We start from the raw sequence: 25719 nt of genomic DNA on the forward strand, positions 1-25719 counted from the left end.
GCAATAGCGGGAGCAGAGAAGGCTGACATTGTTATGGGTATCTTTTTTTTTCCCCATGTTAATGCCAATGGTTAGGAAGATGGTCATGTCAGGCTACTGTTTTGATTTTATACCTTCCCTCAGAAGAGACATTATCTTTGCATATTTAAGTGAATTGCACACAAAGAGAATTAGTGTCAAAGATGTAAATACAGGCCTTTTCAACAACTTGCACAATGCTACTTAAAAACATGTAAGAGAAAGGATTCCACATGGCTTAGTTAAGAGCTGTGTTTTGAAAAAGTTGCCACAGATTTTATACCACATTTTTCAGGAATTATCTCCTTTCACTTTATAATTGCTGCTAGCAGGGACAAAGTTGACTATTCAATAGTGTTTCTGACCTTATGCACTGTTCCATAGCTCTGGAAAGTGCATAGACGGATTTTTTTTTTTTTAATCTAGAAATAGAAATGCTTCTGATACTATGTTGAAAGGCATTATTAGTGAAATTAGAATGGGATAACAAACTGCAGATGGAAAAAGATTGTGTCCTGGCATTGAATAAATCTGAGTGCATTTTATGCTAAGTGCAAAGCAATTATCAATAAATTGAGGTAGTTGTGGTTGATTCATGAATGGATAACTGTGATCTAGCTCTTACTGCCAACTATATGTTTTAAACAGATAAAGACACAATCACTGGTTAAATTAAAAATTAATAAAAAATTAAAAATCATCTTACAAGGAGTTGGAATATACTACATTAGAACAATTATATGAGTTTTGATAGTTACTATAATTAAAATAAGCCATTTCAGTTTATTTAAAAACCAAAATGAATTCAAGTTTAAAATAATCTAAAACATGTATATTATTAAAAGATTATTTCAATCAAATTAAAGTTAAGGCAATTAAAAAATCTATATGCATACCAAAGACATCACAAAGTGTGTGTGATGATTATTTACTTGATATATTACGGCCACAAAGGCTTCCATAGAGCATCCATTTCTAAAGATCAGTTAAATGTTCTATTTTATTACATATTACATTGTATTCATGTTTTAAGAAATGTTTACTGATGTCCCGTCCCTTATATGCCAAGCACAGCTGGGCTTTAAAAACATATGCACAGCCTCTCTGCTCTCCTGGATATTCTGTATGTTAGTCACTTTACAAAAGAATATCAATATTTCTAAAAGAGTACACATAGGGAATGCTAAATAATACTTGTTATGTGGAATAGAGTCTTCTCACTTTGCGTCTCTTACTATTGTCAATTATTTTTAGGATTCTTCTTTATTAACAAAGAGTTGACTGTTTCTCAGAAACAGGCAATCTTAAGGCAACATGAAATTGAGTTACTATGGCTAAAAGGACATAAGTAGTACAATGAACCTGACTTGTACCATGTCCATTTTGGAGATTAGGCTGTGACTATCCTGTTTCTCAATTATTCATTCATTCACCAACTGTTTATTGAGTGCCTACAACCAGGCTCTGTTCTAGACTTTGGAGATAAAGTAGTGACCAACACAGGCAAGCTCCTGCTCTTGTGTAGCATATATTCTGTTGGGGAAGACAGTAAAAACATTAAAACAGATAGATATGTAATAGTGCCAGAGACTGATAAATGTTAAGGAAAAAATAGGATCAGGAGATAGTAACAAAGATGCTATTGAGAGAGAGTCTGCAAGAACAGAGGACCAGAGTGAGGGAATAAGATGAAGGAGTATCCGGGTAAAAAGCACTCCAGGCAAAAGAAGTAGCAAGAAAAAGGCTGCACGGAAAAGCAACATGGCCAGTGTGGCTAGAGCAGAACAGCTGAGGCTGTCAGGGGTTTGGGTCAGAGAGGAGGTCAGACATGATCTTATGTAGGACTATGATAAGAGACTGCTCATGAATAAGAGTTTTCTCCTCATATAGTGTGTGTACGTGAATGAAATCGTGGTCATGGAATAAAATATTAGGAAATGAAATTATTCACAGTGGTATTCTGAAGCATTGTGTTCTTTCTAGTCAAAAGCATTTAAAGTCTATCTAAATTTAATTAACAAAAATGTGACTGAGTTTATAAGGTAGGTTGCACAAAAGCATTAATAAAGACTCAATGTCTAATGCAGAAGGCTGTCATATAACAGGCAATTACAATGCAATAGTTCCTTACAAAATGTTATAGGAACAAGTTCTGCTTAGGGTATATAAAGCTGCAAAAAAGTTATTCCCATGCTAAAATCTGCAAACTCATAAGTTTCCTTGAGCTGTAAGTTTCCTCAAAGCAACTAAGGAAAGCAAAATCCGAACAAGGACATACCCCTCCAAGGAGAAGCAGAACACAGGAGAAAGAGGTGACTGCCTTCCATGCATGCTAGGAAGAATTGCCTAGAATTTTGAATAAATTCTTGAAAGTCAACAGTGAGCTACTCTGTTAGGTTGGAAGAGCTGGGGGCCCCAGACAAAAGGAGAGTTTGTATTCATTTGCAAGATACTGCCATGATCCTCCTTTGAGTGTTCATGGGAAAGATGGAGGCAAGGGCAGAATATCCGAGCCATCTCCCCTAGTGGGTGTGCACATGCGCAAGTGATCAGTAGCTGCCCTTATCCAACCTTTATCTCCCTCAAAGTAAGAATCTTAAGATGTTGGCAGAGGGCTCAAAATACCTCTTACCCACACGGCATATACAAAGATCCACTGCTGCTAGGGATGGTGTAATAGCAAAAGCCCCCTACCTCCAGAGGAAAGCAGGAAACCTTCTTAGGTCCAGGATCCTTCACAAGCATCAAGCAGATGTCTCTCTGCTAAATCTGGGAGGAAGGGAATTCCCTGGACCAACAGCAAACAAAAGATAGTGTTTGGCTGCAATAGGAATGAGGGGCAGGAACATTGCAAAAGTTCCACCTCCAACGCCTGAGACCAGGGCTGGATCAGGACAACCAATAAGCTAGTGCCAAGTTGCATAAAGCAGCAGTCTACCCAGTGGGGTGGAGTGAGAGCACATACAGAGACCTCTACTGTGGTACAGCTGTGAAGGGACTACGGAGAGCTGAGGGAGAAGATTCCACTGAGGAAAACCCCCAGCAACCCAGGTCCCATGCTAACTACAAGGGAATAGCAACCTGCTGCTAGAGGAACTTGAAGCCTGTGGTGCACTGATGTAATGACGACAACAATAACAACAAACTGCATATCTCTTAGCTCAACCCAGATACTAACAGCCTGGTAAGGGGAAAGGTGTACCAATTTCCAGGCCTAAGTACTATTTGCCTCAGTCTCAGCTTTCCAGCAATCCGTCTAAAATTATGAGCCACACAAAAATGCGGGAAAAAAAAAAAGGCAACCCATTGTCACAAACTAAAGCAAGCAACAGAAATAGGCTGTTATGACCCAGAGGTTGCAACAATCAGACAGAGATGAAATTAACTATGATTAATATGTAAATGGGAGAAGTGAATAATATCCATGAATAAATGGGGACATTCACCAGATGCAGGGTAAACTGCAGCAGTACATAAAGGGGAATTTATAGGACTAACTACCTATATTAGAAAAGAAGCAGGGTCTAAAATTGATGATCACAATTTCCACCTTAGAAAAAGAAAAACAAACTAAATCCAAAATAAGCAGAATGAAGAGTATTATGAAGATCATAGTGGAAGTCAATGAAACAGAAAACAAGCAGTAATGGAGAAAATCAATGAAACCAAAGCTGCTTCTTTGGGAAATTAATAAAATTGATAAACCTCTGGCCAGTCTGATCAGGAACAAAGGAGAGACGATACAGATTACCAATACCAGGAGTGAGAAAGGCAACATCACAAAGATTCTACAGATATTAAAAGGATTATAAGTGAATATTATGAACAAGTTTATGCCAATAAATTTGACAACTTAGATGAAAAGGCAATTTCCTTGAAAGACACAAATTACCAATGCTCACTCAAAATGAAATAGATTAGCTGACTAGCCCTATATCTATTAAATAAATTGATATTATAGTTAAAGGCTTTCCCACAAAGAAAACTTCATGCTCAGGTAAATTCACCAGGGAGTTCTACCAAACATTTAAGGAAGAATAACACTAATTATATACCAAATCTTCCAGAAAATTGAAGAGGAGTGACCATGTTCCAAGTCATTCACTGAGGCCAGCATTATCCTTGCAAGGATGGTTTAATGTCCAGCAATCAATCGATGTAATTATTCATGCTAAAAGACTAAAGAAGAAAAACCATATGATCATATCAGTAGATGCAGAAAAAGCTTTTGACAAAAATTCAATATCCATTCCTATTAAAAACCTCAGCATACTAGGAATGGAAAGAAAGGTACTTCCTCAACCTGATAGAAAGGCATGAGGGAAAAAAAAAAAAAAACCTTACAGATTGCATCATACATAATTTTCAAAGACTGAATGCTTTCCACCTAAGATCTGGAACAAGGCAAGAATGGCTGCTCTTAACATGTCTAGTTAATATTTACCAGAGGTACTAGCTAGTGCAATAAGGCAACAAAAAAAAAAAAAAAAGGGAAAAGAAATTGGATTAAGTTAAAATAAATAAAAAGTATAACAATAGAAAAGAATAAATAAAACTTTATTTGCACATGACACTGATTGTATAGAAAATCCTATGGATTCTACAAAAAGACAACTAGAAGTATCAAATGAGTTTAACAAGGCTTCAGAATACAAAAAATCAAAATTTAAAAAAATCTGATGTACTGCTATATTCTCACAATGAAAAATTGGAAATCAAAATTAAGAATATCATTTATAATAAAATCTAAAAATATAAAATACTTAGGAATAAATCTGACACAAGAAGTATAAGATCTGTACACTGTATGCTACAAAATATTCCTTAGAGAAGAACTACATAGTGAAGAGGTTTAACATGTTCATGGATTGGAAGACTCAGTATAGTTAAGATGTCATAAACATCTCTTGTATAAGCACATAGACTACTGAAGAAATAGCATAGAGTATGTGTAGCAAGATGGTGAGGATTGTTTGAAATGGTAAGACAAATGTAATGATAAGGAATAGGGCCTGGAGGTGAGCATGAAAATGTAAATTGGGACTAGATCATGAAAAATTTTATATGCTATACTAAGGAGTTTGGGCTTTTCTTGCAGAAGTTAGAAGCCGTTGACAAATTTTGGTTTGTTTTCTGTTTGTTTGTTTTATTTTTTTCCCTTTTTAACTTTCAATGTTGAACTGATTTTAGACTTACAAGAAATTGCAGGAATAGTTCCTTTATATTTGTCACCCCACTGCCCTTAATGTTAGTATTTTACACAACCACAGTACAACTATCAAGAATGATAAATTAACATTGGTAGAATATTATCAACCAAACTACAGACCTTTTTCAAAATTCAGCATTTCTTTATGAATGACTTTTTTTTTTCTTTTCTTAGATCTTATTCAGGGTCCCATTTAGTTATCATGAAACAATCTCCTCCTGTTTATAGTAATTACTTGGTCTTTATTAACAGCCTTTAAATCTATGGAATAACATAATGAGATTTTGAATGAATAGATCTCCTTGTTTACAATTCTGATTATTGGAGAAAGGTTAAGCCAGAATCAGTGAGATCACGCCAACTCGGAGACAGTTTCAGTAATTTGAATTATAAGTGATATAGTTTTAATTAAGGAACTTGCAGTAAATAGTTCAAGAAGAGACTGGGTTTGAGAAATATCTAGGAGGTAGAATTAATAGTATATGTTAACCAAGTTGAACATGGAGGAATGCGAGGAATAAGAGAAAGGCAATAATTGAAGATGACTTCTGAATTATGGCATGCAAATTCTGGGTAGATGACAATAGCTGAGAGGAAAAAAATAGCATCTTTTTGTCATTCTCTGACTTCTTACACCGATAAACATGTACAGTTCTTCACAACTTTTTATCAATATCGTATTCTTATTTCCACAACATACAACTTGCTAATGTATATTAAATATTTAGTCACTCCTCTCAAAAGAATCAGCTCTAAATCCAGGATGAGCCATATTGTAGAACAATAGTTCAAATCACTAGAATTTCTGTAAAATGCTGGAGAAAGTTTTGAAGACAGATGGATAATATGATTCGAATTATCTTTCTTACCTCATTATGTTCAGCCCTCACTCTTTGCTAGCTGGGATTATGCAGATAAAAATTGAAGTTTACCTTTACCAATCAAGTATACCACTAGGCACTCATCTAGTTTCCTAAAGTTCTGTTATATATGTGTGTGTGTATATGTATGTGTGTATATATATATGTGTATATATATGCATATGTGTGTGTGTGTGTGTGTATATATCTCCTATAACTTGATTTTCAGTTTTGGGGTAGAGAATAGGGTAAATAGTTTTTAGCAAACTGCTCATTTTTTAAAGTTTATAGGCTTGTAGGAAGAAGGGAGAAGGAAGGAAGAAGGCCTTTCTAAGTATGGTATGATGCACAACATTCCTGAAAGTTAAAGACTGACAAATTTGGTCATACAGCAATTTTAAAACTTCTGCAGAGATATATAAATTATAAATAAATTTAAAATACAAGCAGAATGAGCAGATATTTAACATATAAACAACAGATAAAGGATTGGTATTGAAAATATGTAAAACACTCCTTCACATTAACAACAAAAAGATGAACAAATCCAGTCAAAGATCATGTATCTTGCATGCCTGTCCATCCTCATCTTGCAGGACTCCACCATAGTTTCTGCATTCCAGCCCTCTGCCTTTTGTCCCTTTCAGGGATTTCATGATCTTTTACCACCGGAGCTTTGAACATTGTATTTCGTCTGTTTTGAAATAGTTTCTTCAGCCTTTTTCTTCAAAGTAACTCGTCTTCACTCATTTAGTTCCTACTTATCCTTCAGATTGCTGCTATAGATTGATTTCTGTAGAAAAGCGTTCCCCAATCCCCAGCCCAGTTTAAATACTTTGGGTCTATGGTAGAATGATGTTCCGCTGTGGCTTAGCACCTGTTCAGTACATCACTACATTCCTGTGAATATCTTCTGTCTCTTCCATTATACTTTTGCTTATTTTTAACCACTTTGCATCCTAAGAACCTAGCACTTGCTTGATGTACAGATATAACATACAGGTATATATACACAATATACGTTTGTGCTCATTGCAGAATTGTTACTAACATAAAACAAGGAGGGAACTAATCTTAATTTCCATGAGCAGGAGGCCATGAAAACATATAATTCAAAAGTAAATATAATTACCCAAATATAAATATACAAATATAATTTTAGAGTAACTATTTTTAAAATATTATGTTCTGGCCTGGTCTCCACTGCTTATTAACAATGTAACTTTTAACCTCAATTTAGTCTTCAGTAAATCAGGACAAGAATCTGTCTGACCTAGCCATGCTGATCAAATGACAAAGTCATATGAAAACATTCTGTAAACCACAACAAGTATACAAAAATAAAGTAATATTTAATTGTTATTCTTATTTTTAGCACATCCTTGTTAAAGTTGCTTTAGTGCTTGATTGCACTCAATACGTTATAGGTCATTCTCAAAGACTTTATGGCTTTGTTTATGTTTTCCATTCATATGCTCCATATTTGGAGCTGAAAATATACAGAGATAATGCCCTAGTCCCAAGCCCAAAAGAAAAAAAAAGAGAATGGCATCAAGGATTTTGTTTTCTATCTTATATTCAAAAGGCTGAAATTCCATGAACCTTATAGTAAAGGATAATTAAGTTTATCCTATTTTTTTTATATAGGCCTTTATGTTTGAAACCAGTGATTCGTTTTCTAGTTCCCTGTGGCCCAGACATTGGAGTCTGAGCCAGGTTTGAATCCAAACTTTGCCATGGAATAATTTAATGAATTTGGGCAATGCATTTAATTTCACTGTGCCAGAGTTTTCTTATTTGGAAATGAGGATAGTAATAGCTTTTCTCCTCAGGGTTGTTGTGAAATGTAAATGGAAAAAAAATGTGACATAATAGCTGCTAAGTTAAATGCTTAGTTCTTCTCGGGTTTGGCAGGTTTGGGTAACAAATCATAATTGAAGGGTCATTCTGGCCCTAGATGTCTGAAAAGATAAAGCTTACTGAAAATTATTCAGTTGAGTTCAATTTATGGCTGATAATCAACGATTTTATCCATTCATATTATTTGTAAGAAGGAATAAAATTTTACTGCTTTTTAATTATAATTAAATGACTTTTTAATGCTTTCTCAAATCTAAAGTAGATGATGATGATTAAATTGGACCTTGTAACAGTATTTATTTATATAAACCACATTTATTTGGAAGAATTAGTTCCAAATGATTATATTTTTGGCAAACTACATTGATGATATGTCAAATTAAGCCCATCTTTTAAATGCCACCTCTCAGATGGTGACTGAAAATCATATTTGCAAAGAATGTTTAACGTCTGGATGGGTTTAAAGTGTTTTGTGCTACCATATTCTTACAATAATAAAAAGCAAAGGTCAGGTGCTTTTTAGTGGATGAAAAAGGAAAAGAGCAATTATAAATATTATATGTATATTTCATTAATCAACTAAATAGGATAAAAGGAATTAAATTCATCTGTTGTAGAAAGAATACAAATCTTTATCACTCTACCATGGGAGTTCATCTTATTTTTTCATTTACAAGAGCCTAATGGTTGTAAAATTCAATATTGATGTAATTAATTGTTTAAGAAAAATTATAAATTTTATTAAATATAAAATCAATGATAAGGTATGTGTCAATTTCAGTTAGGATAAAATAGAAACCATATTCATTTTAGAATTGTGGAAATTTGGCATATTGTATATGACTTGGAAGACTTTGAAAGAATGAAGTCTTCTTAGTTCACTATTAGAAGTGAAAAAGAGGATGAGGATCACCTTTGGAAGAGCTATGATTCTCACTGACTGTACACTTCTTCTTACTCTATACCTCACTACCATCCATAAACTTAAAAGAATTAGTAAAACAGAGAACCTAACACTCCCCAGATATGGTCACACTGTTAATATTACTGAAAAATAAAATAAAATAAAATCAACAGATATTAGGTGTTAGCAAAAATCACAATAAAAAATATATGGTTACAGTCAACCAGACCAATGATTTCAAAAAGATTTCCACATCACACTTGGATGATGTTTTTACATACAAATACCTGACTTCCACTCCAGACTGACTAAAGTAGAACCTCTAGAGGACTAAGATTTCGGTAGTTTTTTTTTTTAAATTCCCCTTTTGAATTTGATACAGGACATGTTTTAGAAACTCTATGGAGAATAGACTAAGAGCTCCTTGAGGATAATAACTGTCATATCTATTCTCTGATCTCCAGAGAAGCTCCTGGTCTGTGGTTGATAGTGGATAAATGTGAGTTGAATAACAAATGCACATCTTAGTTTCCTCGTTGCTATGACAAGTAACACACAATGAATTGACTTAACAATGGGAATTTATTGTCTCATGGTTTCAGAGGGTAAAAGGCTGGCTTTCTCCTAGGGTTGGTAGCCTTCTGGCAAGTTGGCTACCCTTGGAGTTCCTTGGCTTTGCCATCACATGGCGGCTATCTCTCCTCCTTTCTTCTCCTGTTCAGATTGACTTCCATCTCTTTTCCTCCATGTGCTTTCTCTTCATATAGCTTTCAGTGACACAATTCAGTACCAACCTCATTCAGTTAAGCCATACTTTAATCTAAAATAACATCTTCAAAAGTTCCTATTTACTATGGGTTTACACCCACAGGAATAGACTAAGATTAAGAATATGTTGAGGTTTTGTTTTTGTTTTTCTTTTTTTTTCTGGGTTGCATAATTCAACCTACTATATTTTATGAATGGACAAACAAATGGTGAATGTGCTAAAATCCTGATATGCCTTAAAATCATTGGGGAAGTTAAATCAGTACAAATTGGGAAGTATAAACAAGTCAGTAAAAAATCACAAGTATAGATTAATTATAATTATTCCAGAAGGATGGTGCTCTCTGTAGTACTTCAATGTGCTCTCATTTATTAATTGGTAACAGATAATCAGTTTCAAATTCCTTCTAAATTTTATTTTTAATCTCAGTTTTGGAAAAAGGAGAACAAAAATTCAAACCAATTAAGCTCGGAAATGAAAAGATAGTGTATGGGAACATCATTTAATTTGAATATATATATTTTTGCAGCCAACTTCATTTCCAGAACTGCTGAATGACCAAAAAGGGTAAAAGTGTTGCTGATTACAATTGCTATACATATATATAAAATGGTGCTCTTTTGGCAATTACTGCAGGCTCCAAACATCTTTGATAGTGTTAAAATCTGGAACAGCTGGAGCCACAAAAGCAGCAAGCTGTTCAGTATGGTCTATGTATATGAATGTGTGTGTGTACATGCATATATAATATAAATAAAACATAGGACTTAGAATCATAATGGGAAAGAATATGCCACTAAGTCCTTGGCTTGGATTCTTCTAAAAACAGTAGTGGACACAGAAACAAACACATTTAAGTGCTCACATTATATCTAATGAACTTCTAAATAATGCAAAGCCTTCTAATAGTCAAGACATGGAATTGCAAAAGGTAGACTGCCTCACTCAACTTTGCTTCTGTTCTTAGTGCAGCCCTTTATTTTTTCAAATGTCTTTCTGCTTTCATGAAGTACAGTCTCTCTTTTTTTTAACACTAACCTTTATCTAAGGTACTCTGAAAGGTTGTGGTCCAGAGCAAATCAATTTGTATTTTCTCTGCTTCAACTAGTATTTCATATTGGTAAAATAGAACAAAATGAGTATCACATATAGCCTCTAAGGAGAAAATGTGATAATGAACCTTGTAGTCTCAATCTTACATGTGCCCAACTGGAGATGTTTTGGGTTAACCAGCCCCAATCATTTTTAGGTATATGAGCTCTTCTTTTTTTCTTTGGTGGAACTACTTCTTTCACCAAACTTGACAATAGACAGGACTTTCCATTTGAGATTTCCCATAAAGAGGACTCTGTCTGTATAAATGTTGTAAGTTATAAATAAAATATTCTCCCTAGCTTGTGGTGAAAAGAACATTAGGTCATGAGTTAGAGACCTGAGTCTTTTCTTTCTTTCTTTTTTTTTTTTTAGGGGAGGATGCTTTGTTGACAACTGTGAACAACAGAGGTTTAAACACCGTTAAGAGTGATGAGTGATGCAAGTCAAGTCTATAACTTGCAAGCTTCTATTCTCTCAATTTCTCCCTATGCAAAACCTCACAAAATGATTTTGATACTCTTTATTATTAAAAAATTGGAAAGATATGCAAATGGTGTTCCAGGATGTCAATTTACCAACCAGTCAAGTTTGGCACAGTAGTTAGAGTCAATTTCTCATCCCTGGAATTAGGTGATCACTATGTCAATTGTCAGATCTAATATTATATGGCTTCCTGGCTACACATTTTGATAATTTCTGCTTTAAGTTTATAAACAGATCTCAGTTGGTCTTTCTACTGTGTATAGCAGGTTGGATAATACCACGTAGCATAAGAATAATTCATTTGCTTATATAATAATTGTTTTTAGTTATTTACTTTATCTGTGTTCTAAACAACAAGGGTTAATAGGAAATAGGTTTTTTTTTTAAAGAAATTAAACAAAAATTATATACTAGGCATGATTAAAATATGACTTCTTTCTGGAGTTTATAACTCTAAATCTGAAGATTAAATCAGACAATTTTCATGTATATTTATATGAGACAGAATATAATACTGAAACTAAATGTTTTCATCTCAACTTCTATATTATAACTTTATAACATTTGTGTTAGAGGCATTTAAAATATTATATTTACTTGGTCACTTGTAATTAGTGTAATCTGAATATTAAATCCAACTCTATGATGTAAGGCACTTTTCTTGTTTTGTTTTTAAATGCTAAATGAGCAAAGGTTTTAAGAAAATCTTTTTTTAAAAATGTGAATTTCTATTTCCATATATAAATCAGTAACACTCTTATGTACCATGGTAATGAAACAAACTTTTGATCAAGCTTTTTGCATAAATTGGTTGAAATTATAACTAAAAATTCATATTGTTATCTATAAATGTTGAATTCACCGACATGAGTAGGCTCCTTGTGTGATCTTTACTGAAACTTCAAACTCAATCTGTTATAGTTTAAGAAGCACTCATCCCTGATGCTATCTTTTTAAATTTATTTGAAATCAGTGTAACCTCTCTCATGAGGCAAAGCTTCAAAATTGCATGCCTAATAATTATTAATTTATTTTGTATTTATCGCTTGGCTTCACATCAATCATAATAAATTTATTTTATATTTATGTGCATCTCATTAGTAAAATACTTCTCAACCTGCACAATATATCAGACTTCATTAACTGGCCAATTAATTGCATGGTGGTGCTTGCCATCTAAGTTTACCTTTGAATATTTCAGTAACTGCATTATAAAATACATAATGAAGTCTGAATACTAAGGGTGTTACTCCTAGAATGCCTTAATTTTGTATAAAATCTAGAATAAAGACTGGATCAATGATAATAACTAACCTTTCTCAAATAAAATTAATGTATTCTTGATTCTTTTTGAATTTACTTTTGAATTTATTTCTATTCTTTAATCCTCAAAAGTGATACCACCTATTAATTCTTTTTTCTGAGATATCATGTAATAACTCTTTTTCTACATATGCTGTCTGTGCCTTTATATTTATTTTTATTTTTGATCTATTTTGAAATGTTTTGAGGTAAACACACACAGAGAATAATTAAAATGCAATTAAAAGAGATACCGTAAACTAATTTTAAAATGAGATAAGTACTGAATTTAATATTTCATTTGACTATGAGTTTTCTGACGGTAAAAGGACAAAAAATAATTTTTCCAGTTTGTTATGAGAGACAAAATAGCAATTTATAATGGAATGGCACTGCTTTCTGTGTCCAGAAATGCCACCCTCCAACCCTTCATTTCCTCCTTCACTGATTCATCAGTTTACATATTATCTTTTTTAAAAATCTTTTATTATATATTCAATAGGGAATTACCTTTCTCTGAATTATACACTGATGATTATAAAGTTACAGCTATCACTAATTGAATGCCTGCCATGTGAGAGAGGTACAGACACTGCATTATCTCCAATCTTCACAATAGTTCTACAAGCCTTGTGCTATTTACCACTCTACAGATGAAACTGAGGCCAAGAGAAGCTACGTTAATTTGCACAAGATCGCATCGCTAATAAAAGTATAATTCTCGTGCAGAATTCCAGTAGCACTTTGTACCTTGAAGAGCACATGCAGAACGTTCCCTTTAAAAAAAATCCCCCTAGTTACATAATAAAACTATAAGCTTTATTCACAGCTCCTCAGAATGGGAAAATATATGGAACCCTTTGACATTTTGAATATTACTATGCTTTCTTACAGCCTGTGAACTTATGAATCAAGGCATCTTGGCCCTTGTCAGCTCCATTGGTTGCACGTCAGCTGGGTCCCTCCAGTCTTTGGCAGATGCCATGCACATCCCCCACCTCTTCATTCAGCGCTCAACAGCTGGGACCCCAAGGAGTGGGTGCGGACTCACTCGGAGCAACAGAAACGAGGACTACACTCTCTCGGTCCGCCCACCTGTCTACTTGAATGACGTTATCCTGAGAGTGGTCACAGAGTATGCCTGGCAGAAATTCATTATATTCTATGATAGTGAATATGGTAAGTGTTTGTAATTTGTGTGAGTGTTATAAACTGCAGAATTGCATGGATAGCAACTTCATCCTGACTTATTGATTGTTATATGTGAATTTCTTGTTTTGTCATATCCTTCTTACAAGCCTAGCAACAACAAAAATTTTTTGTTAGGGTCGTGAAGTTCAGTCCTTTTGCATTAAATCCTTTTAATTGCAAAATTAAAAAATAAATATCTGCATATAATGCTCAGTTTATAAATGCTTCTAAAGGCAATCTGAATCCAATGTATCTTCATTTTTCAAATAATGAGAAGTCAGTAATACATTTCAATACCATCTTACTTGCCTTCCAAAAATTTTCAACCTCTATATAAGAATAAAAAATCATTTTAGATGGATTCTGGAACACTGAAAAAAAAATGCCTAATTTTATTAATTTCAAATATATGATAAATTTCACATATACAGTTATGTAGCATTTTAATGCAATTTTACTGAGATATATTCACATACCATATAATCCATCCAATGTATACAATCAGTGGCTCACAGTATCATCATATAGTTGTGCATTCATCACCACAATCAATTTTAGAACATTCTCCTTACATAGCTTTTAATATCTACTCAGTACTTAGCTGAGTAACTTGTATTACTTTACAATAAGTACTGCATATTGTCTACAATACATAATCTTACAAAAATATCAGTTAATATAAAAACACTTTATTTAACCTTCCAAGGTAAACCACAAAGCATATCCCCTAAATTCATCATAATTTGATGAGAAGACACTTTGCCTTGGTATTTTCACGAGTCTTACTTTAAGAAAAGGAAGCATAAATAATGTTGATCTGTTTAAATCTATTTTTTTTTCTGAATTAATCTACCTGTATTCTAACAGACTAATCCCAGAGATGTTCAAATGTAGTTTCCTCTTATGTTTGTCATTAGTGGAGCAGAAAGTGAGTAGAGATTGGTATGATCAAATAAGAGAAAATAAAAAGTTTTAATAATGTATATTTTGAAACATGTGTTTCCTTAGAGGTAATGCCTTGAGAAGGGTTCTCAGAAAAATAGTCCATTTTTGCATTAAGTATGAATGGATCTACTTTTTGCGTCTTTATCCAAAGAAAACCAGAGAGGATTTTGCCCTGTGTTGTATGACTTATTTAGTGCTTTTTTTTTTTCTTTTTGCAAAAAAAATAACTGTTTTCTTATCATAATCCATCCAATATTGTAAACAATATTGAAAACAGTTACACAAGAAGAGTGGGCCAGAAAGTGACATCAATAGAACTGAGCACAAACAGGTTGGCAGAAATCTAGGAAGCAACAAATAAGAGTTCCTGTGGACTCACAGGCAGGAATCTCAAGTGGCTATTACATTTAGCCCTAAATATTCCAAGGTTGCATGGGGATTTGGCAGCCAGAGTCCCATTAAGCTTGATGGGTAAGCTTCAGCCAAAAGTCTGAATCTCTAGAAACAGTCTCCTTTGACCCTAGCATAGAAATCCTTATTTTTTCCACTTAATTCACATTATTTAGAGGTCACCAAACAAAGACAAAAATTCGTTTCAGAATAAAATAAACAAAAAGGAAATAAAAAACAGTTGGCTCTTTAGTAAAAGTAAAGACTGAAACCAATACAGATCTGAAATTCATTGGTATGACTATTTATTAAATGTAGTAAATAAACTCTTTATCTCTGAAAATCAACATGCTGAATATGCCTTTGTCAGTTTTTTTCCAGTCATATTATGTGTGGCTGTTAAAACCTCAAATGGCATTTTTATGATCTCTCCTCAAACATAACTTGAAATAATGAATTTCTAAAACCTTAAACCTTTCTTGGGCTGACAAAGGGAGGGGGGAGAGGTGCTTTTTAGTTTGTCCTGTCAAAATAGACAATCCTATATAAAAAAGAAGAGAAAAGTGATTTTTGATCAAGGCATTCTCTCAGCCCTGAAATGAGAATTTCACTCTCTTATTTACATCCACCTTTGTTAACTTATTTCCAAGTCCTGCATGGATAATAGCCTGGAAATTCTTGTAAGAGAAGGCATTTTAATTATTGATGAGGTAAAGATATTTTTAAATATGTACATTAAATATAGGCCAACAGAATCATTTATATACATTTGAAATTCATTCATTTTTTCCCCTTGGTTTTCCTTTGAGTAAATAAGTCTCTGTACCTACAGAATCATCACTGGGTTCTCTGTTAGAAACAGTCTTTGTTTCAGAAATAATAAACATTTTCCTTTACTCTGGTGATGAATTTATTTTGACCTATCATTTAACTTAATAATTCATGAAAAATTACCCTGGTTGTATCATTTAAATTATTTCCAGTAAAACTCTTGTTTAATGAAAGAAAATTTCCCTTTGATACTCACAATAAATCTTGCTACTAAAGTACTGGGCTAGAGTCCAAAATAAATATCAAACTATCCAAATACCTTGTACCTTGAAGAAGGGTTACATGTATTTACATATCCATTCATCAATGTCATTGTTTTAAGTTCAAACATTGGAAATGTACTTGACTTTTATCTTGATTATAAGGAATTGCTTTCACTAAGGAATGGATTAAGCATCATGTTGGATGGAATCTGGCAGCCTGCTAGGGCTAAATATTATTGAAGATGTATTTTTCTTAGAAAAATATAACTTTTTTTTTAATATTCAGGCTTCTATATCCATTTAATTAGAGAAGCGCTTTTTTTCAAAAGCAGTTAATTATGACTAACGGCTCAGTATAACAGTCTACTTTGAATTTCCTAACAAAGAAAATTGAAGTCTTTGATTCTGAGGAAATGGTTGAAAAGTTAAAAAACAAATCTGGAAACTTTGAATGGATTGATTCAAGACATATTTTTAAAAGGGCTTGAAAAGAGGTTAGGAAGTGTGAAGCTTTTAAAAATGTGTCATTCAGGAAGTGTTCATTGCTCACTTGCTTGGTGCAATACAAAGAACAAGATAATAAGTTTTACAAACTATAGTCTTAGCCTTTAAAAAGTTTACAATTAACAAAAGAGGTAAAATATTTATGACTCTTAATAGAGAAGATCATGGGTTAAGTGTCATGTGAATGATGCAAACTGCATGCTAGTGGTATGTAATGAAGGAAGTGTTTAATTTTGGCAGCAGTGATCAAAGAAGGCTTTATATATAATCTTTGATGTTGATTATAGTAGTTAGGATTTTGAGAGGCAATGAGTAAGAAAGAGCCATTCTCCTATAAAAAATAAAATGTCACCAAGTCTTGGATTAATAAAAATATTAAATATAATATTTCTGGGCATTTTATTTGCCAGGAATTAGAGTATTTTGCATTATTTTATCTGATTTTTCAGCATCCCTATGAAGTAGGTAATTCTATTATCATGATATAAGAAATAGAAAAACTGAGAGAAGTGACAACCAGTTCATAAAACCATAGCTAAGAAGTGTCAGAGATGAGCTTCGAGTCTGACCAGTCCTATACTCTAAACCATATGTAATGAGTATAAAGAGGTTGCAGTGACTTTTCACTCAAGAATATAATAACTAGAGTTAATCTTAAAGATTAAAGAGAACATTTGCTGCATTCTGGGCACTGCTGTAAGTGCTTTGCATGTATAATCTCAATACAACAGCCCTATGAGGTAGTTATTTATTATTATGATGATGACGATGATTATTATGTTATAAATGAAGTAAAGAGGCATGTGAGATGTCATGTAACTTGCATGTAGGTTGAGAAGCCCAAATTCAAACAGAGATAGTCTTACCTCTAGTTCCTGCTCTCAACCACCAGAATATTTTTACTCCCTAGAAATAAGAACAAGATTAATTTCTGTCAGTTGAACTATGAAATTTTTAAAAAGGGTCATAAATGAAATGATTAGAATCATTTTTCTTAAAGAGAGACAATGACTTCAGACTGGAGATCATGAACATATCAACATAATTCAAGAAAAAATACTGTATATTAATTAAGAGGACTTGGTTATCATTGAAAGCATGGAAACAAGACCGTCAGTGGGCCAAAGTAGGCAAATCCATCTGTAGCAGAGATAGATACTTGCCTACACAATATCTATTCTCCATTTTTTTCTTTGCTAACAGATTCCAAATTTCCTTAAGAGAGCTATATTCCTAGTTTAAAAACTACATTCCCCATCATCTCTTACAACTAGAGTTGTGATATTATCAAGAATTGTGAAGAATCTGAGATTTTATCCTATTTGGAAGCTAACAAGTTAGCCTGCCTCAGTTTCATGGATGCTGGCAAAAGGCATAACACTCCCAGATTAGAAAAAAATGATTTTGATACTCAAGACACAGAAAGCAGCATAAGCCTATGGAAATCACACAAAACAAATCTACTAAAACATGTACATTAAGTTAACAAGTTTGCAGACTAAAAGATCAATATTTCAAAATAAGTTATTTCCACATGCTAGCAGGAAACAATTAGAAAGTGAAGTAACTAAAATGTGATAACATCAAACACCTAGGAATAAATCCACAAGATCTGCAAGACATTTACACTGATAATTATAAAACATTCACCAAGAGAAATGAAAGAATACCTATATAATGGAGAGATATATAATGTCCATGGCCTAGAAAATTTAATATTAAGATGTCCATTCTCCCTAAGTTGATTTTTAGATTCAACACAATCCTAATGAAAATCTTAGCAGGCTCTTTTGAAGGAATTGATAAAATTTATATGGAATATGTAAAGGATCTTATGTAACTAAAACAACTTGAAAAAGAACAAAATTGGATGACATATGCTATCTAATTTCAAGTCTCATTTGGTATTGACATAAGGATGGACAAAAAGATTAATGAAGCATAATAGGGAATCCAGAGCATGACCCATATTTATACATAGTCAATTTGTTATTTACCAATGTGTCACATCAATTTAATGGAGGAGTCTCTTTAAGCAATAGTGCTGGAACAACTGGGTATATGTATAAAAAGAAAAAAAATACAGAATTTTGACTCATATTTCATATCATACATGAAATTTAGCTCAAGATTTATCATAGGCCTAAACTAAAAGCTAAGATTATACATATTTTAGAAGAAAACATCAAAGAATATCTTTGTTACTCTGAGATATACAAAGACTTTGTAGCCAAGTCTCAAAAAGAACTAATCATAGAAGCAAACAATAATGTAGACTTCATCAAAAATTTAAGAATTTGACTCTTTGATATACACCATAAAGAAAAGGAATAGGCCAGCTACAAACTGGGAATAATTTCCAATAAATATATCTGAAAAACATATAAATGCATAGAACATTTAATAAGTTCATAGTACATAAAAAAATTCTGACATAGCAATATTATGAGACAAAACAATTACAATTAACAGAAGACTTGTTCAGAGAATTTACAGAAGAAGACATATGAATGGCCAATAAACACAAGAAAAAAAGCTCAACTCAACTGGGAAAAGCAAATTAATACTACTATGACACTCACACACTAGATTGAAGGCGCAAAGAATGACAATGCTACATGTTAACAAAGATACAGTACAACTGGAATTCTTACACTTTGCTTGTTGGAATGTGAGAACGGTTTGGCAATTGTTACAGTGTTAACTAGATACTTAATATATGATCCACCTGCTCCACCCTTAGACATTCATCCAGAGAAGTGAGAATGTATATCCACACAAATCCTTGTACAAGACTGCTCATAGCAGCATTATTCATTATGCCCCAAACTATAAACAACCCAAATCCTCATAATTTTAAGAATGATTAAACAAATTCAGTGTGTCCAAACAATAGAATACTATTCAGCAATAAGAAAGAATGAACTCAGAAACATGCAACAACATTATGTTGAGTGAATGAAGCTTGGAAGAAAAAAAAAAGTACACACTATATGATTCTATTTATATGAGTCTATTTATAAATAGAATCTGACAAAACTAATCTTTCAGAAAGTGGTTATCTTTGGTTTGGGGTTGTTCTGACTAGTGAGGTACCATACAATAACTTTCTGTGGTAATGGAAATATTCCTTGTCTTATTTTGAGTGACAGTGACAGTGGAATACAATTATCATTGAACTAAACATTTAAGTTCTGCTTATTTTATTGCATGTAAATTATTTCTCAATAAAACTTATAAGATAGAACAATCCATCAGGTATTTGAAGACAAAAAAGAGGAGACAAAAAGAGAAAGAAAAAAAAAAGAGTGGGTGGAGAAGTCCACTTGCATGATGGCCAAACTTTAAACTAAATGACATAATTGAGTCATGATCATTTGGAGATTATAGAATCAGAGACAAAAGGTTAGAATTGAACTTATTGGAAACCTAAAACCCAAAGTTGTAAGTATATCAGAATAAAGGGGAGCTTTTTAATAATTGGAACACATGGTATCCACCTTAGACCCTTAAAATCAGAATTTTGCAAGGTAGACACCAGCAAGGTGGTTCTGATACATTCAGCTTTGTTCCTTGATGAGGCCACTGGAAACGATAAATTTCAGAAGATCTCTTCTTCTACATCTTTGGTGGCTCCATTGCCCTTGCCAGAAACAGAATGAAGCAGCCTATTTCACAGTTGGGCCTTGGACACTTCTGGTGGTCAGAAAGATTTTCTTTATATGAAACTGAAAACCCTTACACTGAACAAAATGAACCATTTTATGAAATAGTATAAAATAAGTAATTGCTTCTTATAATCATTTATCAGTAAGTAAAGAAGATCATAAGTAATAAGTAAAGAAAGTGATTATACTCCTGATCCCATGGTTTGAAGCTGTATGTACTCCAGAAAAATATGTTCTTAAATTTAATCTATTCCTGTGGGTGTGAACTCATTGTAAGCAGGACTTTTTATGAGTCTACTTCAGTTAAGATGTGACCCATTTCAATCTGAATGGGCCTTAGTCCTCTTACTGGAGCCCTTTATAAAGGGAACAAAATTCAGACAAAACGAGAGAATGCCAAAGAAGTGAGAAGCTGAATCAACAAAACCTGGAAGAGAAGAGAGAGACCAGCAGATGATTTCCCATGTGACAGAAGATCCAAGGATCACTATCAGCCAGTTTGGGAAGGAAGCATCACCTTGACGATGCCTTGACTGGACACTTTCCTAACTTAAAACTGTAAGCTAATAAATTCCCATTATTTAAGCCAATCTGTTTCATGGTATCTGCTTGAAATGGAAACTAAAACTAAAACTCCATATTTCAATTTGATGTGCTTTTCAGATGTTTCACCTTTCTGAATGGCTTCTCCTCTCTTGATTGTAGTTTTTCATCTTTCTGTATAAGAAGTGATACATTTACTGATCATGCAATATGTCAGCTGCTGCCTTATCATTGTAGAGAGGTGAGAACTTTGTCTCTCTTCAGCAAAATACTAAACACTTTTGAGATTTCTCCTTGTTGGGTTTCCTCATAATTCCAACTTTTTAAGTTCTATGTTAAATATTTATTGTGTCACTCATTATATTGACCAACCCTTCCAAATTTGCATCATCCTCAGTTTGCTTAGCATGCTGTTTATGTTTTCAACCAAATGTTTGAAAGGAAGTTTGGTCTCATGGGTGGAACACTGTGGAACACATAGGTGGAACAACCAAAAAGGCTCTTGAGAGATAATTGGCAGTAGTACAGGCAGTTCACTATCATAGATCTAAGCAAGGACTTAATTTTGATTTACTTTCTAGTGGCTAGAATCAAGGAGTCTTGGATATACAGAAACCAGACAGTTATAGAGGGAGGTGGTATTTGATAGCTTGCTCTAATAGAAGGATTCTCCTCTGAGAATACTGATGAGAGAAAAAAAAAGATGAGTTTCGGGGCTGGGAGGACTCGATAGAATTTACTGAAATGACACAAACAGTAAGATCAATATGCTCTTCATCAACAGGGTTACTAGAGTTCTTTAATTTCCCTCACCTAAGAAAAATCTTGGTCCTACAGCCCAAGATTGGGATGGGACTATTGATAGAAATTACTTAGCTCCTGTCATAAAGACTGGAGGGAAAGTAAGACGAAGTAATTATGTAATTACAGGAATGACATAGAGTCATGAACTTATTGAAAGTAATTAGATACTTTCCTACAATAGCCTCATTTCTGCTTCAATTCATGTATTGGCTTCAATCTTAGATGGGAAAGTTGACAATGTTTAGGCCAAGCACATCCTTATAGATGAATATTCAAAAGAAATACCCTTTTCTTATCCTTTAACCACATATCATATATCACATACACGGATATATTTCCTTATGTAAAATTGTAGATCCTCTTAGGGTCCCGTACCAATCCCTGAGCCAAATAATTTGGTCAGGGACGTGGAGGGCTCCAAGTTGCTAGCCTGGGTTACATGATGATATTCTAGAGGAAGGCTGAAGGGTAGGGAGATGTAGACACATGCTCTTCCTTTACCAGTTTGAAGAAACTTCTTATAAGAAAAAATATTAAAGAAATTGCAAATATTTTATTCACGATAATTCAATATTGTAAAATAGCTTGTGGCACATACATGTTTTAAAGTTTAGTTTGGATACTTTGTTCACTTGTTTTGGTCAGCTAAAATTATTTTATGATCATACCTTTCTGACATTATTCTTACAGTTTCAGAATAGTCTTTATTATTTAACAACAAGATTTTTGACCATATGTAAAGCTCAACTATATTTTGTCAATTATTTTTGAAAATAAAGACAGAAAATTGTGCATAATAGATGTTGGTAAAATAAAATATCTTAGTCTGGAAATGACTAAATCAAAGGGGCTGGGTGGAAATATATACTTTTTGTCACCCAAATGCACAAAAACAAGGAAAGAAATACAACCTCAGGAATTTATAAATCAGTTATTTATGTGTTCCACATGCTCAAAACATTAACTTAATGATTCCAAATTTAGGAGCAGTACATGGTCAAGTGACTTGAGTTACTTAAGCACTATCTTCAGGATATCACCCTTGCTTACAATGTAATTGCCACATGAGAACCCTTTTTAAATGAACACTGCATGACCTTCTCCATAAATGCATCCCTAGGAATAACACCATTTATTCCATGTAGTCTTGCTGCAGGTTTAATCAAGGCCCATGTAAAGGACACATTCATCTTAATTGAATGCAAATGTTTAAATGCTCTGCGGCTGTTTTCAAGTATCTGAAGTCTATTATCAAAGCTCTCTCTAGACAGTCTTAAAGCTGTTTATTACACATTTGGCCTCTTTCCAGCTTCCAGTTCTCTCATTTACTTCAATGTGCATCTATAAGCATATAATTAATTCCAGCATCTTATTGAATTATTTTCTTTGCATTTGTACCTAATACATTAGTAAATATTATGTCAAGTAGGTAAAAATCATATATTCTGCTACCATGGATTTTTTAATCAGTTAAATGACCTTAAAAATACTGATCAGCATTACTGTAAAGATGACTCTCATACTTAAATACTATGATCTAATTCTCAACTCACAAGTTTTTATCCAGTAGAAAATCTCAGTTTGGACCACTGTTGCTGGATGGTGTCACTTCAAAATCTAATACAATACCTTATTAGTTTAATTTTTAAATACAAAGAAACATATACTAAAAATGTTTTTAATTTTTAAATGTATTTAATTTTTAATTTCAAGGAAACATACACTACAAATGCCAAGGAAGTATTGACAAATTGCTCACACTCTTTTTGAAGTAAGGTTCTTCTACAATTTTTTTTTTAAATCACTCAGTTGTTTGAAGCCTTATTTTTTCAAAAGGCAAGCTGCTTATGGAAATATGCTTTAGTACTCATATGTTCAGAACATTTATCCAGCTCAGTGATGTATCTTATGTATCCAATACTATGAAATATTCTGTTTTATCTAAAAAAAAGTCACAAGGTTCTAAATATTAATATCAATGCTGGTCATTCTGTCATAACTTCAGAAGCACCAAGAATGGCTGAATGCAGTGGTACAGTCCTCTCACTCTAAGTGAGAAATTTAATGCATTAAGTTATCAAAATGATTAATGTGTCTCATCTTCTCAAAGGAGGGAGAGATATGAGTCAAGGAAGAATATCGGGCTTATAAAGACTTAGCAACAAATCCCTTTTCACATCTAATTCAATATTTTGAAGGTGGCATTTGAATACAATGATCAGGCTCAGAATTATTGCTTTGATATATTCTGGAGAATTCTACTAAATTTAGTTAAATTGGACGTATATCCTGGGAAATGAGCAGTATTTTAAGATTCTTTTATCTGTAATAGGGTCTGTGTTATCCTCAGATATTGTAGATAATAACTGTATGAGGGCAAGGGTTATTTTTATCTTGCTCAACATTCTCTTCCAAGTTTCTCTCAAATATTTATAATAAGCATACTTTATTCAGAAAGGTATATGTTTGGAAGCTGGTCATGATAGAAATGAACAACAGAGATTCATATTTCTAATTTAAAATCTTTTTAGCCTCTATTTAGAAATATCTTTATAAATTAAATTCCAATTAGGCTGGGATTTTCCTACTCTAATCTACTTTATTACAATCCATTTTTAGTAAAGAGGTTAAATTTAATCTTACTTTAATGATCATAATAATTATTTTATACAATTTTATTTTTTCATTTTATTCATTTTTTATTCATCAGTTGCTATCTTGTAGAGGACTGTGGTGGGAAGTTGTCCTAACTTGGTGTGCCAGTTTGGATGTATTATGTCCCCCAAAATGCCATTATCTTTGATGCAATCCTGTGGGGCCAGATGTATTAGTGTTGATTAGGTTGGAGCATACTGATTGAGTGTTTCCATGGAGATGTGACTCAGTCAACTATGGGGAACACCTCTGATTGGATAATTTCCATGGAGGTGTTACCCACCCATTCAGGGTGGGTGTTAATTGGATTGCTGGAGTCGTATAAAGGAGTTCACAGACAGAAGGACCTCAGAGCTACAACTTAGAGAGACATTTTGAAGATAGCCATTGAAAGCAGACTTTTGCTCTGGAGAAACTAAGAGAGAACAAAACTCCCCAAGAGCAACATATTGAAGAATGCACAGGACCTGAGAGAGAAGCTGGAACACAATCCAGATTCAGCAGATGCCAGCCATATGCCTTCCAAGTTTTTCTGGATGTCAATGGCCTTTCTCCGGTGAAGGTCCCCTATTGTTGATGCTTTACCTTGGACACTTTATGGCCTAAAGACTGTGACTCTGTAACCAAATAAATCCCCTTTATAAAAGCCAATCCATTTCTGGTATTTTGCATTCTGGCAGCATTAGCAAACTGGAACACTATGTTACACAATTCCAATGTCAGGGAAATTGATGGTTGCTAGAATATTATGTTCTGAGTTTTACAGTGACCAACTTTTCACCTTATCAAGATTTTCTTCCATGTTCCATTTTGCCATAGAAAAAGATAATAGAATAAAATTAACAACAAATAGGGTCTTTCCTGAGATTAATAAAATCTTGATAATAAAATTGTATATTGCATAGAAAGTTGCAGTTTACAAACTGCTTTAATAGTTTAAATACTTATTCCCTTTCATCAGAACAACTCAGTAAATAGTTAAAATAACATCTTTTGCATAGATAAAGGGTGGTTGGTTGCTACTTTCTATATGATTTCCATTCCTTTGCTACTACTGGTTTTATTAGCATATTTCATATTAAGCCACAATTACCTGTTTAAGTGTTTATCCCCTGCACTAAATGGAAAGTACCTCAGGGACAGGAACTCTGCCTTATCTTCATCACCAAAGACCAGATATTTCTTAAAAGATTGTGAATTAGTAAAGTAGTCAAGATCCTTTCTTTTGCAAATGATAATTCACCTCAAACTAGTTGTCTTAGTTTGCCAGAATTGCTGTGAGAAATACCACATAATTGGTTGGCTTAAACAATAAGACATTATTGTATCACAATTTTGAAGGCCAGAAGTCCAGAATCAAGATGTTGGCATGGCCAGGCTTTCTCCTGGAGTCAGTAGTGTTCCGGTGACGTCAGTCCTCCGTCACGTGGTGATCACTCTCTCTTCTGTCGCTTCTTCTGACTTTGGCTTTCTACTGACTATATC

General features: G+C 33.4%; 1 protein-coding gene across 3 annotated transcripts in view; it reads left to right on the forward strand.

Moving 5' to 3' along the window:
- The window catches only part of GRID2 (glutamate ionotropic receptor delta type subunit 2), a 1659435-nt gene that overhangs the window by 808093 nt on the left and 825623 nt on the right, over positions 1-25719 (forward strand). For all 3 annotated transcript variants that reach the window (XM_037830265.1, XM_037830266.1, XM_037830264.1), the window contains exon 3: positions 13395-13679. In XM_037830265.1, the coding sequence (XP_037686193.1) occupies positions 13395-13679 (285 nt within the window). The remainder of the gene's footprint in view (positions 1-13394; positions 13680-25719) is intronic.

Source organism: Choloepus didactylus, chromosome 3 (assembly GCF_015220235.1).
Source record: "Choloepus didactylus isolate mChoDid1 chromosome 3, mChoDid1.pri, whole genome shotgun sequence".
NCBI classification, from domain to species: domain Eukaryota; kingdom Metazoa; phylum Chordata; class Mammalia; order Pilosa; family Megalonychidae; genus Choloepus; species Choloepus didactylus.